General features: G+C 46.8%; 1 protein-coding gene across 5 annotated transcripts in view; it reads left to right on the top strand.

Annotated features, from left to right (window-relative positions):
• The window catches only part of ABCC5 (ATP binding cassette subfamily C member 5), an 86873-nt gene that overhangs the window by 64821 nt on the left and 6802 nt on the right, over nucleotides 1-15250 (top strand). For all 5 annotated transcript variants that reach the window (XM_036347845.1, XM_036347847.1, XM_036347846.1 and 2 more), the window contains 4 exons: nucleotides 122-308; nucleotides 4455-4544; nucleotides 7778-7967; nucleotides 11231-11390. In XM_036347845.1, coding sequence (XP_036203738.1) covers nucleotides 122-308; nucleotides 4455-4544; nucleotides 7778-7967; nucleotides 11231-11390 — 627 coding nt within the window. The remainder of the gene's footprint in view (nucleotides 1-121; nucleotides 309-4454; nucleotides 4545-7777; nucleotides 7968-11230; nucleotides 11391-15250) is intronic.

The following is a 15250-nucleotide window of genomic DNA, read 5'->3' on the forward strand; positions in this document are numbered from 1 at the left end:
ATCATTCTCTTCATTACAAACAGAAAATACTGAAGTATTAGCCCCCAGAGCTTTGACATCATCCATGACCTGGGTCACCTGGTGCCTTATTTGCCTATTAGCTGTTCTGCCTTCCTCACAGGTACCAGGAGCTGCTGGACCACAACCAAAGTCCTTTCTTCCTATTCACATGCGCAATGAGGTGGCTGGCTGTGCGGCTTGACCTGATCAGCATCGCCCTGATCACCACCACTGGGCTGATGGTCGTTCTCATGCACGGACATATTTCCCCTGCCTACGCTGGTCTCGCCATCTCTTACGCTGTCCAGGTCAGTCTCTGGGATGGGGCATCACCTTCGCTCCTTTGAGTCCTTCCTATATTGGCCTAGGAGAAGCATGTAGGGGCCTCTACTCGAAGTCACTGTTTCACCTCTGACTCCCAGAGTGCTTTGCAGGCTGCTTTACAGTAACCATCTGGGGTGGGAGAGGTGGTATCTATACTAATAAAAGGGTAATATGCTAATTAGACCAGACATCTTCCGGACGACCATCTGCACATCCTTCCTGACAAAGCCAGGCCCAGGCGAAGCTGCCTGCTGGCGGTCCTGGGCACCAGCGCCTGTGGCTGGCTGTGGCCCAGGAGACAGAGAAGCCGCCCGCCCCGTGGTCCTGGGCACCAGGGCCTGTGGCCTGGGTGAAGCCACCTGCCCACCGTCCCCTGCAGCTGCAGCTAGCCTGGGCGAAGCCAGCCTGGGTCCCGGTGCCTGTGGCTGGCTAGAGGGAGGGAAGACCGGGTCCCGAGTGCCTGCAGCCGGCTGGAGGAGGGAATCCTGGGTCCCGGTTGTGGGGCCAAGGCAGAGGTGGTTAGGGGCAATCAAGCCAGTAGGGAAGCAGTTAGGGGCGATCAGGCTGGCAGGCAGAAGCGGTTAGGGGCAATCAGGCAGGCAGGCAGGCGAGCGGTTAGGAGCCAGCGGTCCCAGATTGTGAGAGGGTGCAGGCTGGGCTGAGGGACACCCACCCACCCCCACCCCCTCACCCCTGTGCACGAATTTCGTGCACTGGGCCACTAGTGTAGGAATAAAGGGATTTAAGGCTGTTGCATATGTTTAAGAAATAGGTGCTATTTTCTTCATAAAGGTGCTTTTGAAAATAGTTTTTTAATGGTAGGTTTCTGAATTCACTATCCTATCATCTCTGGCCTTTTCATAGTCTTCAAAGAAATACTCTATTTGCTTCTTATTGCATTTTCCCCCAACACTGTTACATGTGGAAAGCTTTCTGGTCTCTAGGAATGGTTTATGGTTTTTAGCTCAAAAAACAATTGGGAACTTGAGCTCTGACTAGGTTTTTGAAGATGTTAAGGAATTATTATTAATTTTTTAGATGTCTTCATGGTATTGAATAGTGGTATTGTGCTTTTTTTTTTTTTTAATATATTTTTTATTGATTAAGATATTACATATGTGTCCTTGTCCCCACGTTACCCTCTACCCCCCACCCCCACCCCCCCCCCGCTCATGCCCTCACCACCCCCTTGTCCATGTCCATTGATTAGGCCTATATGCTTGCATATAAGTCCTTTGGTTGATCTTTCCCCCTTACCCCCATCCTCCCCTACCTTCCCTCCAAGTCCCGACAGTCCAATCAATGCCTCTCCGTCTCTGGATCAGTCCTTGTTCATCAGCTTATGTTGTTCATTATATTCCACAAATGAGTGAGATCATGTGGTATTTATCCGCTCTCCAGTTCCATCCATGCTGTGGCAAATGGTAAGAGTTCCTTTTTCTTCTTCCTCTTCTTAAAGAATACCTTTCAGCATTTCATATAATGCTGGTTTGGTGGTGATGAACTCCTTTAGCTTTTTCTTATCCATGAAGCTCTTTATCTGACCTTCTATTCTGAATGATAGCTTTGCTGGATAAAGTAATCTTGGTTGCAGGTTCTTGCTATTCATCACTTTGAATATTTCTTGCCACTCTCTTCTGGCCTGCATGGTTTCTGTTGAGAAATCAGCTGACAGTCGTATGGGTACTCCCTTGTAGGTAACTGACTGTCTTTCTCTTGCTGCTTTTAAGATTCTCTCTTTATCTTTTGCTCTTGGCATTTTAATTATGATGTGTCTTGGTGTGGTCCTCCTTGGATTCCTTTTGTTTGGGGTTCTCTGCGCTTCCTGGACTTGTAAGTCCATTTCTTTCACCAGGTAGGGGAAGTTTTCTGTCATTATTTCTTCAAAAAGGTTTTCAATATCTTGCCCTCTCTCTCCTTCTGGTACCCCTATAATTCTGATGTTGGTACGCTTGAAGTTGTCCCAGAGGTTCCTTACACTATCTTCATATTTTTGGAATCTCTTTTCTTTTTTCTTTTTCGGTTGGGTATTTTTTGTTTCTTTGTATTTCAAATCTTTGACTTGATTCTTGGGATCCTCTTTTCTGCTGCTGGATCTCTGTAAATTATTCTTTATTTCAGTCAGTGTATGCTTAATTTCTAGTTGGTCCTTTTTCATGTCCTCCATGGTCTCCCTATACTTATTGAGGGATTCATTAAATTTATCGGCGGTTTCCATAAAATTCTTGAAAAACCTTATAAACGTGGCCTTGAACTCTATATCCAATCGTTTGCTTTCCTCCATTTCTGCCATTTGTGACCTGTTTCTTTGTCTCCGCATTTTGGCAGCTTCCCTGTGTTGATAGAGTGGCCCTGCGCACCAGGTGTCCTGTAGGGCCCAGTAGCTCAGCCTCCCCAGTTACCTGGGGTGGACACTCTTGGTGCACTCTTGGTGCCTTGGTTGTTGTAGAATCACTGGGAGGAATTGACCTCCAGGCCAATTGGCTGTGAGAATCAGCTGTGTCTAAAGTGGGAGAACTTCTGTGCTGAAGACACCCTTCTGGGGCAAGACTTGCTTCAGTGGGGCTTTGGTGCTCACTGAGTCTGCTCCCTGAGTGTGTCCCTTATGGATCTGAGGAGTAGCAATCTGGATGGTCCCCCTCTGACCCCTGGGTACAGTGGCTCCTGGATCTAAGGAGGTGCTAATTCAGCCTCTGCCTGAGGCCACACAGCAGGAGCCACGAAGAGGCTCAGCTGTGAAGCAATGCAAGCCGCTGCGGGGCCTTGGGCCTTCTCTTGGAATTTCCGGGTCTGCCTGGTTCGGCTACAGTTAGGTACATTCACATGCAAAAGCCTCTGCCGCAGCCTGGGTGGGGCGGGGTCTCAGGGAGTCAAAGGGCGGAGAAAGCAGCTATGGCCGATTCTCCGCCCGGAGTTGCGCGTCTCAGTGTCCCGGTAACGGCTGCAAGCACCTCTGAGGGAAAGCCGCCCTCAAGTTCGCCCGCTGCCGGACAGACCAGCCTCTCCCCGTATGAGTCCTGGGTCCCCAGAGACTTCCTGGAACCGGAGTTCAGAGCAGTCGGGAGCTTGTGATTCAAAAAGGCAGCCGCGTCCTCAGGCGCCACCCCCTTTCCTCGCGCGCGGGAGCCGCCGTACCTCTGCACTTCACCTCCGCAGCGCCTCTGGCTCTCAGCGTGCTTTTCTTTCCTTCTAGTTGTAGAATTTACACTCAGCCAGCCTTCCTGTTGTTCTGGATGATGTTTGCTCAGTCCTTTTCGGTAATTTTCAATTGTTGTGTGAGGCGACAATTTCCCGGTGTTTACCTATGCCGCCATCTTAGTTTTTTCTGGTATTGTGCTTTAAAGATTTTATATTTTAGAGAGATACAAGCTGGAACATTTATGGATGAAATAATAGAATAGCTTGGATTTGCTTCCAAATAATATAGAAGGATGAGGTGATATAAAGGAAACAATATTATCTGTGAGTTGACAGTTTTTTAAGACAGATGTTTGGTACATGGGAGTTTATTATAATGACCCCTCTCCTCTTATACATGTTTGACATTTTTCCATATTGGAAAGATAAATTAAAAAGTAGCCAAAGAATCCCGAGAAGAGATATGTACCTGTATCTGTACAGATCCCCCAACGCTGTCCACGGTCTGCAGACTTCCCTGATCATTGGATGGGCAGTAGTAGAATCCTCCGTCTGAAGTGCACAGGGGCTCTGCCAGCACTTTCTGCTCAGCCTTCTTCCCCTTTGTTGACTTTCCTGGACGCCTGCCCAGTGGCTGTGCACAGGTTGATACGTACCTCCATTCGCTGTGACTGCCACAGCAGGTGCAGGTATAAGGATGCAGCTTCAGATACGTGTTACTGGACATGCAAAGATGGGTGGCAAGCCTTTGGATGCAGGAAAATTAGTGCCAGCAGTACCACGATGCCACCTGCGCTCACAGAGAATTATAGATGACTGGAGGTGGGGTGTAATGGGCATTGTCTTAAATGTGTAGAGAGTGACTCTGTTCCTAAAACCAGCTGCTGTATGTGCCCAGTTCTTATGATTGAGCTGTGGTCCCCTCGATGAAGGAGGCTTTCAGCGTAGACATCGATAATGAACTCTCTCGCATTTCTGCTTCTCACCATCAGTTAACGGGGCTGTTCCAGTTCACCGTCAGGCTGGCCACTGAGACCGAAGCTCGCTTCACCTCAGTGGAGAGGATCCACCACTACATCAAGGTCAGACTGCACCCTCACCCTTTTCCTGCCGAGGTGGATGTGCAAGGAGGCGGCACCTCTTCTCGGCCTTCTCGGCCCTCAGAGAGGACCAGTGGTCTCTCCAGCAGGCGTGGAGTGGAGAAGGACTTAGCATAAGAGTTTCTAAATCTATGTGTGAATCATCTGATTGAGAACTTACGTTCATCAGCTCATTTCCAAAATGTTTCAAACTTCGTTAGTTCAGTTAGGCTGGCTGATGTAGCATTTTTCTTGCACCGTATAAAACTATGTATTGTTTTCTTTCTTTTAAAAAAAATATTTTTATTGATTTCAGAGAGAGGAAAGGAAAGAGAGAAATATTAACAATGAGAGCGAATCATTGATTGGCTGCCTCCTGCACGCCCCCTACTGGGGATGGAACCCACAACCCGGGCCTATGCCCTGACCAGGGATCAAACTGTGACCTCCTGGTTCATAGATCAACGCTCAACCACTGAACCACACAAGGCAGGCAAACCATCTTCGTCTGGTTCACTTGTTCTTCACCGGGAGGCCATCAGGACCCCCGTGGTGCTTTAGGCAAAGACAAACGTGGGTCACTCTCTGGAGATGATCTTGGTGCAGTAGGTTTTGGGTGGGTCCCTGGCTTCTGCAGTTTTAAAAGCTCCGTAACTAATTCTAAATTGCAGCCATCGCCCTAGCTGGTTTGGCTCAGTGGATAGAGCGTCAGCCTGCGGACTGAAGGGTCCCGGGTTCAATTCTGATCAAGGGCACATCGTGGGGTTATGGGCTTGATCCCTAGTAGGGGGCGTGCAGGAGGCAGCCTATCAATGATTCTTTCTCATCATTGATGTTTCTATCTCTCCCTTCCTCTTTGAAATCAATAAAAATATATTAAAAAATAAATTGCAGCCATTGTTTAAAACCCAGTTAATGTAGTCAATACTGAGACTACCTAGCTCTTCCCACATTCCCTTAGGAACCCTGCAGTCTTGCCATGGGGCAGCGCCTAGTTGGAGCTCTGAAAGCAATTTTCTGTAGAGAGAAGCAGAGCCATGAGTGGTTAGGATTCTCAAATTTAACTCAGTTCTCGAGAGTTCTGATCTTGTGAACTGCCAGAGACTTTGTCAGCACTTATTTTTATTTTAAATATATTTTTATTGATTTCAGAGAGGAAGGGAGAGGAAGAGAGAGATAGAAACATCAGTGATGAGAGAGAATCACTGATCAGCTGCCTCCTGCACGCCCCCTACTGGGGATTGAGCCTGCAACCCAGGCATGTGCCCTTGACTGGAATCGAATCCAGGATCCTTCAGTCCACAGGCTGGTGCTCTATCCACTGAGCCAAACAGGCTAGGGCTTTGTCAGCATTTATATCATTGTTTACATGGGAAGAATACATTCCAAGTTCCAAGTAATGACTTACAAGCATAATGTTGAATAAATAAATAAAACAAGCATAGTGTTGAAAAACTTGCCATTCAGTTGCGAACTAGTGTGTTATGTAAACTGCATTTTCTCGCAGAGACATGCTTTACTGGCTTGTTTTGACAATGGACCTCATGAGTCATAGGATATTTCTCAGACTTACGAATGATGATTCTGGGAAAGAATGGCACAAAGCAGTCTGGTATGTCTGCTAATGGCTGTTCCTTAGGTTTACCCACTGGCCTCTTTGACCAGTGCTCTGGTCTGTGGATGATACATGGTTGTATATACAAATATGTAGGGTTTGCTTTACTCGCTGTTGGTGAGAGTCTCTGGCTGGAGAGCTGGGGGTGGGTAGTCAGCCCCAGGTTGGGGACTGGCAGTGGTATGGCGTAAATCCTGCACAGACCAGTCATATTTCTGAGGACTGGCTCCCAGTCCTCAACCTGGATGCCTGTCCCAACACGGACCCTTCCAGCTTGGAGCGTTCAACTTCAGTCTTCACCCCCCAGAGCAGTAGTCTTTGGCCCTTACTTCCCTGTAAGTCTGTAAGCCCCATGACTAGTCACTAGAAAGTTTTAAAACATTGCAAAGTTTGACTATTAATAACAAAAATTACAAGCTGTAATTACAACACAGAATTTTAAAGCTGGAATGAATTTCCAAGATTATCTAATCCAGTCCCCACAATTTGCAAATGAGAAACTAAGACCCAGAGTGAAGAAGTGATGTGTCCATTCACACAGCTGTTCGTGGCAGGACTGGGATTAGAGTCTGTTTCTCCTGGATTGACTGAGATATGTCAGAATGCCAGGATCTGATTACATGTTCAGTATTATTATTATTTTTTGTTAATCCTCACCCATGGTTACTTTTTCCATTTATTTTGGAGATTCGTGGCCCGGTGCACAAATTTGTGCACATTAAAAGGAAATTAATTAAAATAAATATTTTAATATCGCCCTTTCTCTGTAATAGAAGTGTCAGAGGTACGTTGTGCCAATAGTTGGTCTTCAGACATATTCTGTCGACACCACTTTCTTTCAGCTTCAGAATGTCAACAAAAACAATCAAATTCATGATCGATGACAGATCAAAGCTCACGCGAGCGATTGGCACCAGCGAGAGCTGTATATGTCATATGTACCGGACGGTTGGGCAGACGTACAGTCGGTCACTTAGTCTTTTATATGTATAGGTAGTGGAAGACAGGGAAGGAGAGAGAATGAGAGAGAGAGAGAGAGACATCGATGTAAGAGACACACCTATTGGTTGCCTCCTGCACACGCCCTGACCAGGGTCGGGGATCAAACTTGCAATCCAGGTACATGCCCTTGACCAGGAATCAAACCTGAGACCCTTTGGTGCATGGGCCGACGCTCCAACCACTGAGCAGCACCAGCCAGGGCTGATTACATGTTCAATAAATGTTACCTTTCTTTGGGTTTAAGCCAGTGGTTTCCAAATGGCAGAGTCCTGTTTTGAGTGTACTATTTTCAAACAAACTGGAGGGTTGAAGAGGAATAGAAGGGCTCATGGCCCCACCCTTGGCCTCCAAGGCAGTTTTGTGGAAGAATTCCTTAAGACAGGAGGCAGTTTGAAAGTCACTGCCCTGCTCAGCTGCTGCGTAGTAGTAGCCACTGCAGAATGAGTAGCCCTGGTGCTCTGTCCCTATCTAAGCATTTACTGCCAAGGGATCTTTCACAGCAAGGGGCCAGGGCTCCCACTGCTCCTGTGTGGGGGCTATGGTTGTCTTGGTTTAACTTCTCTGTGACAAAGCGCCCGGATTCTGGGCCCGTCTGACCTGACCACCTCTGTCTCCCCAGACTCTCTCTTTGGAAGCACCTGCCAGAATTAAGAACAAGGCTCCCCCCCCTGACTGGCCCCAGGAAGGAGAGGTGACCTTTGAGAACGCGGAGATGAGGTACCAAGAAAATCTGCCTCTGGTCCTGAAGAAAGTGTCCTTCACCATCAAACCCAAGGAGAAGATTGGCATTGTGGGGCGGACGGGGTCGGGTAAGGACCCTATCGGGGTTAAGTTTGTTGCCCGTGCTTGTTGCTTATTGACTATCACTCACCTCCCTTCAAACCAGGTCCCCATTACATGCATGCTTAGTGTGTCAGGTCTCACTGAAACCATTTCTCTAGGCTTATTTTCAACCCTGCTTTTCTAACACTTCGTGTTTTTTCCAGTCATAAAAGTACACATTCTCACTGTGGAACACGTGGAACATACGGCAAATTACAAAGGCGAAACGCACCCATACCTCCACGGCACGGAGATAATTACTGTTAACATTTTGGTGGATATCTTCCAGGTGTTTTCTATCAACAAATGCATTTATGAAAATGAGGTCATTTTACACTCACTGTTTCATGCCCTGCTTTCAAAAGCAGCAGGTATTTTCCATGTCAGTTACTGCTCCTGGCGTGATGTCTGTGCAGCATGATATAGAATCCGGTTTTATGGGTCACCATGGTTTATATTGGATAAGCTCCAGTCGTGGGCACCGAGGTTGCTGCCAGGGCTAACTGTTTTGAAGAGCCTGCAGTGGACGCCTTCCTTCTGTGAAGTCCGGTGTCCGCGGTCTCTGTGATGTATGGCCCGGGTGGCCTCCTCTATATCAGAGGCCAATCCAGCTCTAAACAGGGACCCTCTGTCCCTTTGAAGACAGAAATTTGTTTCTTGTTCTGACATCAGTTGCAAATAACTAGAAAATAGGCCTTCCCTTTAGGCGTTTCACTTCACTCATGCTTAGAAGTGCATTGACCCTCGGTTTCTAGGGTCAAGACTTCAGTAATTTATTTCTTTCCTTCCTGAATAACGTTTCAGAATTGTGTCTTGTCTCCTTTCCCCTTTTTACCCTTGTATAGGGGTCTCTCTGAGGCAGTTCTCAGTAGCTTTCTGGGCTCCATGTTCCTTTTCATCAAAATTCTTCTAGCTTTTTCCCTTACCTTTAAAAAACAAAACAAAAAAACACCTGGCATCTTTTCTGGCCAATTTACTTTAAAGAACCTGCCAAGAAGAAAAAAAGTCATTTCCTGCTCCCTGTTTGAGGAATTACTTCATGTCAAAGCAGGAAGGTGTTTTGCACTGGCAAGAGCATGCTCAGCAGGGAGGGCGGCTGCCCACGGCTCTCGCTCTGCTCTCCCCCTCAGGCTCCCTGGGGTGCCCTGCTCTCCTGAGAGCTCTGACTGGTGACCCTTCTGTGATTTCCCTTTCACACGAGTAAGACAGACTGAAAATTTCACCAACACTTGAGTAAACCATAAGTAGTGACAGAAGAGAAACAAACAAAAATAAAATAATCATAAATAGCCTGACTTACAAAGTCTAGACTTAATCCTAGTTCGCTTCTTCCAAGGCCCCTGGACCCTGGTCCTGCTGTGGTTGTGAGCACTTCGTTGCCTTTTTCACCAGCACATTCTGTCAGAGATTCAGAGAACTATAAAGCCTCCCAGTCCAGGTGCTCCAAACCGAGGCATCGCTTATAAGGATGGAACAAAATAACCTATTATTTGAGCCCCATTCCTTTCTAAGCTTGGATCTTAAACTGCTCCCTTGGCACTGAGGGAGAGCCCCCCCACTTCCTGGGTAAGGGGCCACTCACCAGGCCCCCCCAATCCTGAATACAGCCAGTCACTTTTAGGAGGAAAAGGCCTCCTTAACATCTGTCTTGCTACTTGGGCTTAGGTTCCCAACTCATTTCTGGTAGATGGAATGGAGGAGTCCTACCTTAGGCAGGGGGGCATTTCTCTAGGTTCCCAATAGGGAACAATATTGACAGCAGGGATATGGCTGCAGACTCGACCAAGGCAGGATAGTTATACCCTCAGTGACCACTGAGTAGATGAAGTCTTAAGGCTCTCGTGAGAGGTCTTCCAGAGCGTGGAGACAGGAAGAGGGTGGGCATCTTGCAGCCAAGGAAGTGTGGTCTAACAGCTGAAATCCTGTAGTTCTCAATCTAAACCATGGGCCTGAGCTGCAAGAAAATAGATAGACAGCGCTGTGTCAGGCTACTTCAGGGGTGCAGGGGACATTGGATAGAGCTTTTTAATGTTTATATGTTTTGACAGAGTAGTTTCAATTCTGAGAATCTATCCCAAGGAAGTCATCTGAGGTAGGAGCAAAGTTTGAGCTCTGACACACGCCATCCTATATAATAAAAGGCTAATATGCAAATTTCCCCTTGAGCGGGTGTTTGACCAGGGGGCGGGGCCAGCTGGCCAACCACCCGCGGCCCCTTCCCCTGGCCAGCCTGGCCCAATTGGCCCAGATCAGGGTGGCCGGCCAAATCCCACCCATGCATGAATTCGTGCACCAGGCGTCTAGTAACATTATAATACGTTTTAAATAAACTACACATCCAACATTAGAGGGCTAGATGAGTTAGAGTGCATCCACAGGATGGGCTGTATTGCAGCCACCAAACTTTTATCTTGACAAGTTAATAATATGGTTGAGTGCTTGTTATGTTATGTTCAATGGGAAAAGCTATTACAACATCATGTCTCTAGTATGCTCTAACTCTGAGAAAAAGACTAAAAGGAAATGTGTCATAAATAACAGTAATCATGAGAGATGAATGTGATCTTGAATTACTTATATAACTTAACATGAAGATTCAAGTAAGAACAGCTGTTCTGCTTATCACCATGACACTGAACTCATTGTTTTAGCTCCCAAACCTGCTTTTCTGCCACAGTTCCCTGTCTGGGCAGAGTCACCTCCAGCCGCTCATTGGCTCAGTCCAAAGCCTCCTTCCCATGTGTGTTTACCCAGCTTCTTCCATCCCCCAGCTGTTGCTACAGCGATGGAAGGCCTTGTCTTTTCTCTCTCAGCTACGTCAAAGGGACTAAAGAGAGAGGGCATCCTGTCCTCTGGTTTGCCCTCGCTCTTTGCCAGGAGACCTCTGTTCTCCTCATTTTGCTGAGAAGCATTAATCACCGTGCACCTGTTCCTGAGGTGAAAAGGAGGCATTTTCCCATTTTACTCTCATGGGAGTGTATTGGTCCTGCCCACTCCTTCTCGGACTGAGCTGTGTGATTTAAATGTATATGCTTAGTAGTTCAGGAAAATTCATCGGGTTTTCTGTTTGGTGGTGGTGGTGGTGTGTATGTGTGTGTGTGCCTCTGTTTCTGGCTATCATTTTATAATTTCTTGAGTTACTCAGTTGCAATGATGACTGCATAGAAACGGAAAAGTAGATTTTGCCCTGAGAATAAACCGGTTTCGTAAGTTGCTAATGGGCTACTCTTCTGCACGTCTCACTCATCAGGGAAGTCCTCCCTGGGCATGGCCCTCTTCCGCCTGGTGGAGTTGTCTGGAGGCTGCATCAAGATTGACGGAGTGAGAATCAGTGACATTGGCCTTGCCGACCTCCGCAGCAAACTCTCCATCATTCCTCAAGAGCCAGTGCTGTTCAGTGGCACTGTCAGGTGAGGACCTGAGCGCCCGTGTGTTTGTGCCTCATTTCAAGGCCAGGAGGGCATGTTAGAGCCTCCACCTGGGACCGAGATCTAGTGACCTCCCAGGCTAGTGCTTTTTCCACTGCGAAGGGCACCTCAGTAAACAACAGGGATCGGGGGCCTGCCGCATGCTGGTGGGGAAGTCAGAGGGATTGGGGCTCAGATCTTTCTCTGCTACTTCGGACAAGCTACTTGACACTCCTAAATTTGTTTCCTCATCCGTGAAATGGGGATGTTATTAAGACCTGTTATTGTCGAGAGTGAATCAATTCATACAAATTATATAAGCACAGAGCCTAGCAGATGATGGACATTCAATAAACAGTAGAGCCATTACCACCCTCGCCACCATCTCCCTCCATCCTTCACTCACTCCTCTCCTCGGTGCACTGCAAGTCGCAATTCCAGGCATTATTGCTACTCATGTTTTTCTGTTTTCCAGTATTTTTCCCACCTTTAATGCTCTGGAATGATGCCTCTCTCTCTTGCAATCTGCCACCATGCCAAAGATAAAATTCTTCTTGACCTGTTAAAATCGAAAGAAGGAAATACTAGTATATTGAATCCCATTTAATTTATCCTACTTTTAGCCTTAAGCTTTGCCTCCTAAAAACAATGGGTTTCCATTATTTGTGTCTATTCCTATTCATGTTGCTTCTCTTTCTAAATAAAACAATTTTAACTATATAAGCAACCCAGATAGGACTTCATTTTTTTATATAATATATTTTTATTGGTTACAGAGAGGAAGGGAGAGGGAGAAAGAGATAGAAACATCAATGATGAGAGTCATTGATCGGCTACCTCCTGCATGCCCCCTACTGGGGATCGAGCCCACAAGCCAGGCATGTGCCCTTGACCAGAAATCGAACCAGGGACCTTTCCATCCACAGGCCAACACTCTATCCACTGAGCCAAACCAGCTAGGGCAGGACTTCTTTTTTTTTTGATTACTCTGAAAGTAATATTACCATTTCCTCTTTAATTTGAGCAGTTTCCCCCCCACACAAAAAAGTGGTACTAATCTAATTTCGAATAACCAAGGGCGGGGTTCACACTTGTCTGAATGGCATTTGAACTCACTCATTCAGGGAGGTTTGGTAGATAAACTGAATTCTCACCTACTTTCATGTAGGGTCAACACTCCTGGGTGCATTTATTTTGGCATTTCTCTAGAACACTGATGAATTTGGACGGTACAGACTGGACCTGTTGATCCAGTCATTCCCTTTGGGTGCTGAGATAACAAGGTCAAATAAGCAGTGTCAGAAGAGAATTAGAATTTATTGAAGACTCAGACCTAAAATTAAGAAATTGGGAGTTATTGCCAAACCTGCTCTTCCTTCCTATAGACCTCTCTAGTTTCAGACACTATAGGAGTACCTTTGCGAATAAAATTGGCCTTATAATTTTTAGCTCAGGACAAAACCATACTTTTCTGAATTTTTTAATCATCATTTGGAAGAGCATTAGGATATAAGGCCTGTTAAACTTTAGACTTCCCTTGAGTATGCTGGCACCAAGAAGCCTGTGTTCATTTGAGAATTTGACAGCCCTTCACATGGGTCTGGAATCAGGGGCTTCTAGAATTCGTGGTAAAGAACTGACCTGCTGGTGTGTGCAGCTGGTGTTTGTAGAACGTCATGGAAGCACAGCTTTTGCGGGAGTCTGGGCCATTTGTTATCAGCTCGAGACTTGTTGCTCCTTGATGAACAAGCTCAGTAGTTGGTGTGCTAATGCCCTGAGTTTAGTTACTGAGCTCAGAGTGCTGCTTCTGGCATCAGCTGTGCAAACTTTGGAAATCATAAGTTTCATTTCTGCCATCTGTAATTTTGCCTTTATTTTTTTCCTTTCTAGATATATTTTTATGGATTTCAAAGAGGAAGGGAAAGGGAGAGAGAGAGAGAGAGAGAAACATCAATGATGAGAGAGAATCACTGACCTGCCGCCTCCTGCACCCCTACACTGGGGACCGAGCCCACAACCAGGGCATGTGCTCTGGCCAAGAATTGAACCGTGACCTTCTGGTTCATAGGTCGATGCTCAACACTGAGCCGTGCCGGCCAGGCTGTAATTTTTTGCTTTTTAAATCAGTGATAGACACCGAGAACTTCTATCCTCCTCTAATCTCTCAGGTTTCTTCTAATTCCCAAACAACATTTCAGCTTCTGGAGCTCTTTTGCTTTTCTCAGAAAATTAGAAAGCCTGTGCAGTGAGTTTCGCAGAGCAAGGGAAGGATGATCAGCTGTTTCCTCAGCTTCCTCCTGAGACTCCGAATCTGGAGATGTATCTCCACCACCATTAACCAGCGTTATGGGTGAGAACATCTCCTTGAGATGCCAACGTGCAATTAAAACATATAAAGAACGCTTAGAGGGGCCGGCCAGTGTGGCTCTTGTCTTTCTTTTTTCCTTTTGACAGTCTTAGTCCCTGTGGAACTGTCTTATAAAAAGGCAATTTCACAGTTTTAGATAATCAACAAACTGCCTCTCCTTCTTTAATTAAGAGGGCTCTTCCTAGCTGGCATCCCTGTAGAGATCAGTCTTCCTCATCCAGACCGATTACAGGTAGGACTTCATCAGAACGATTTCTGGTCCTGGTGTTCCAAGTTCCTGGGATGATTGTGTCCCTTGGAAATTGCATTGACTATATGGGTTAGAAACCACCAATATTGGAACCAAGGCATCTAATGTGTCCACATGGACCTTGGCAGTTTAACAGCTGCCAGTTATTGAGTGTCCTCGCTGTTCTAGGCACTGTACACATACTCTAAACCTACCAAGCCATTTCGCTATGTCCCTGTTACACAGAGAAAACCGAGGAGTAATTTGTCCAAAGTCACGCAGGTGGTAGGAGGCAGAGCAGGGGTTGACCCCAGTCTGTTCGGATTCTCTGTGTGTACACACTCTCCCTCCACGAACTGCTCTTTGCCTCTGTTATTACTGAAAGTACTTAAAAGTTGTGACAGCCTGGCTCCGTGGGGGTTGAGCATCAACCTATGAACCAGGAGGTTCAATACCTGGTCAGGGCACCTGTCCAGGTTGTGGGCTCAATCCCCAGTGGGGGGTGTGCAGGAGGCAGCCAATCAAAGATTCTCATCGGTGATGTTTTTATCTCTCCCTCTCCCTTCCTCTCTGAGATCCATAAAAATATACAGTGTTTTTTAAAAAGTAGTGACATATTAATACCTCTTATTAGGAGTCAGATAATGATAGGGATAAACTTTTTTATTTATACAGAAAATAGATGGTGTACATGGGATACAACAGTGAACAAGATCCAGACAGGGATCCTGTGCCACCGGTGGGCAGAGAGACAAAGGGACAGGGTGATGCGTGCCCTAAGGGTGAGCATAGAGACACCTCATCCAGGCGTGAAGGCTCAGGAGACACTTCCTAAAGGCAGCATCTGAGCTGAGACCTGAAGGACAAGAAGGAATCATAGCCCAGAAGTAAAACCACGGTCATAATAGCTGTCACATACGCAGTGCCAGCCCTCCGCAGGCCTCCCACAAGTGCTTTACACACAAGAAACGTGTGCACACGCAGTCCTCACAACAGCCTTTCGAGGAGGTGGTCCTTTACCCTGTCTTACACCTGAGGAACTGGGACGTAGAGTAGCTAGGGCTGACTTGGCCAAGCGCACACAGTTGTGATTGACAGGCACTGTATAGGAATCAGGCAGTCTGGCTCCAGAGTCCTAGCTTTTACCAGTGTCTCTCCAGTACAAGGGTGAGGAACGGTGAGCATGTTGCAAGCGGAGGGAGAGCACCTGTGCAGAGGGCCCGCGGCACAGAGAGCAGGGTCGGGCAGAGCCTCCCAGCGACGGCC

Source organism: Myotis myotis, unplaced genomic scaffold, assembly GCF_014108235.1.
Source record: "Myotis myotis isolate mMyoMyo1 unplaced genomic scaffold, mMyoMyo1.p scaffold_m19_p_2, whole genome shotgun sequence".
NCBI classification, from domain to species: Eukaryota; Metazoa; Chordata; class Mammalia; order Chiroptera; family Vespertilionidae; genus Myotis; species Myotis myotis.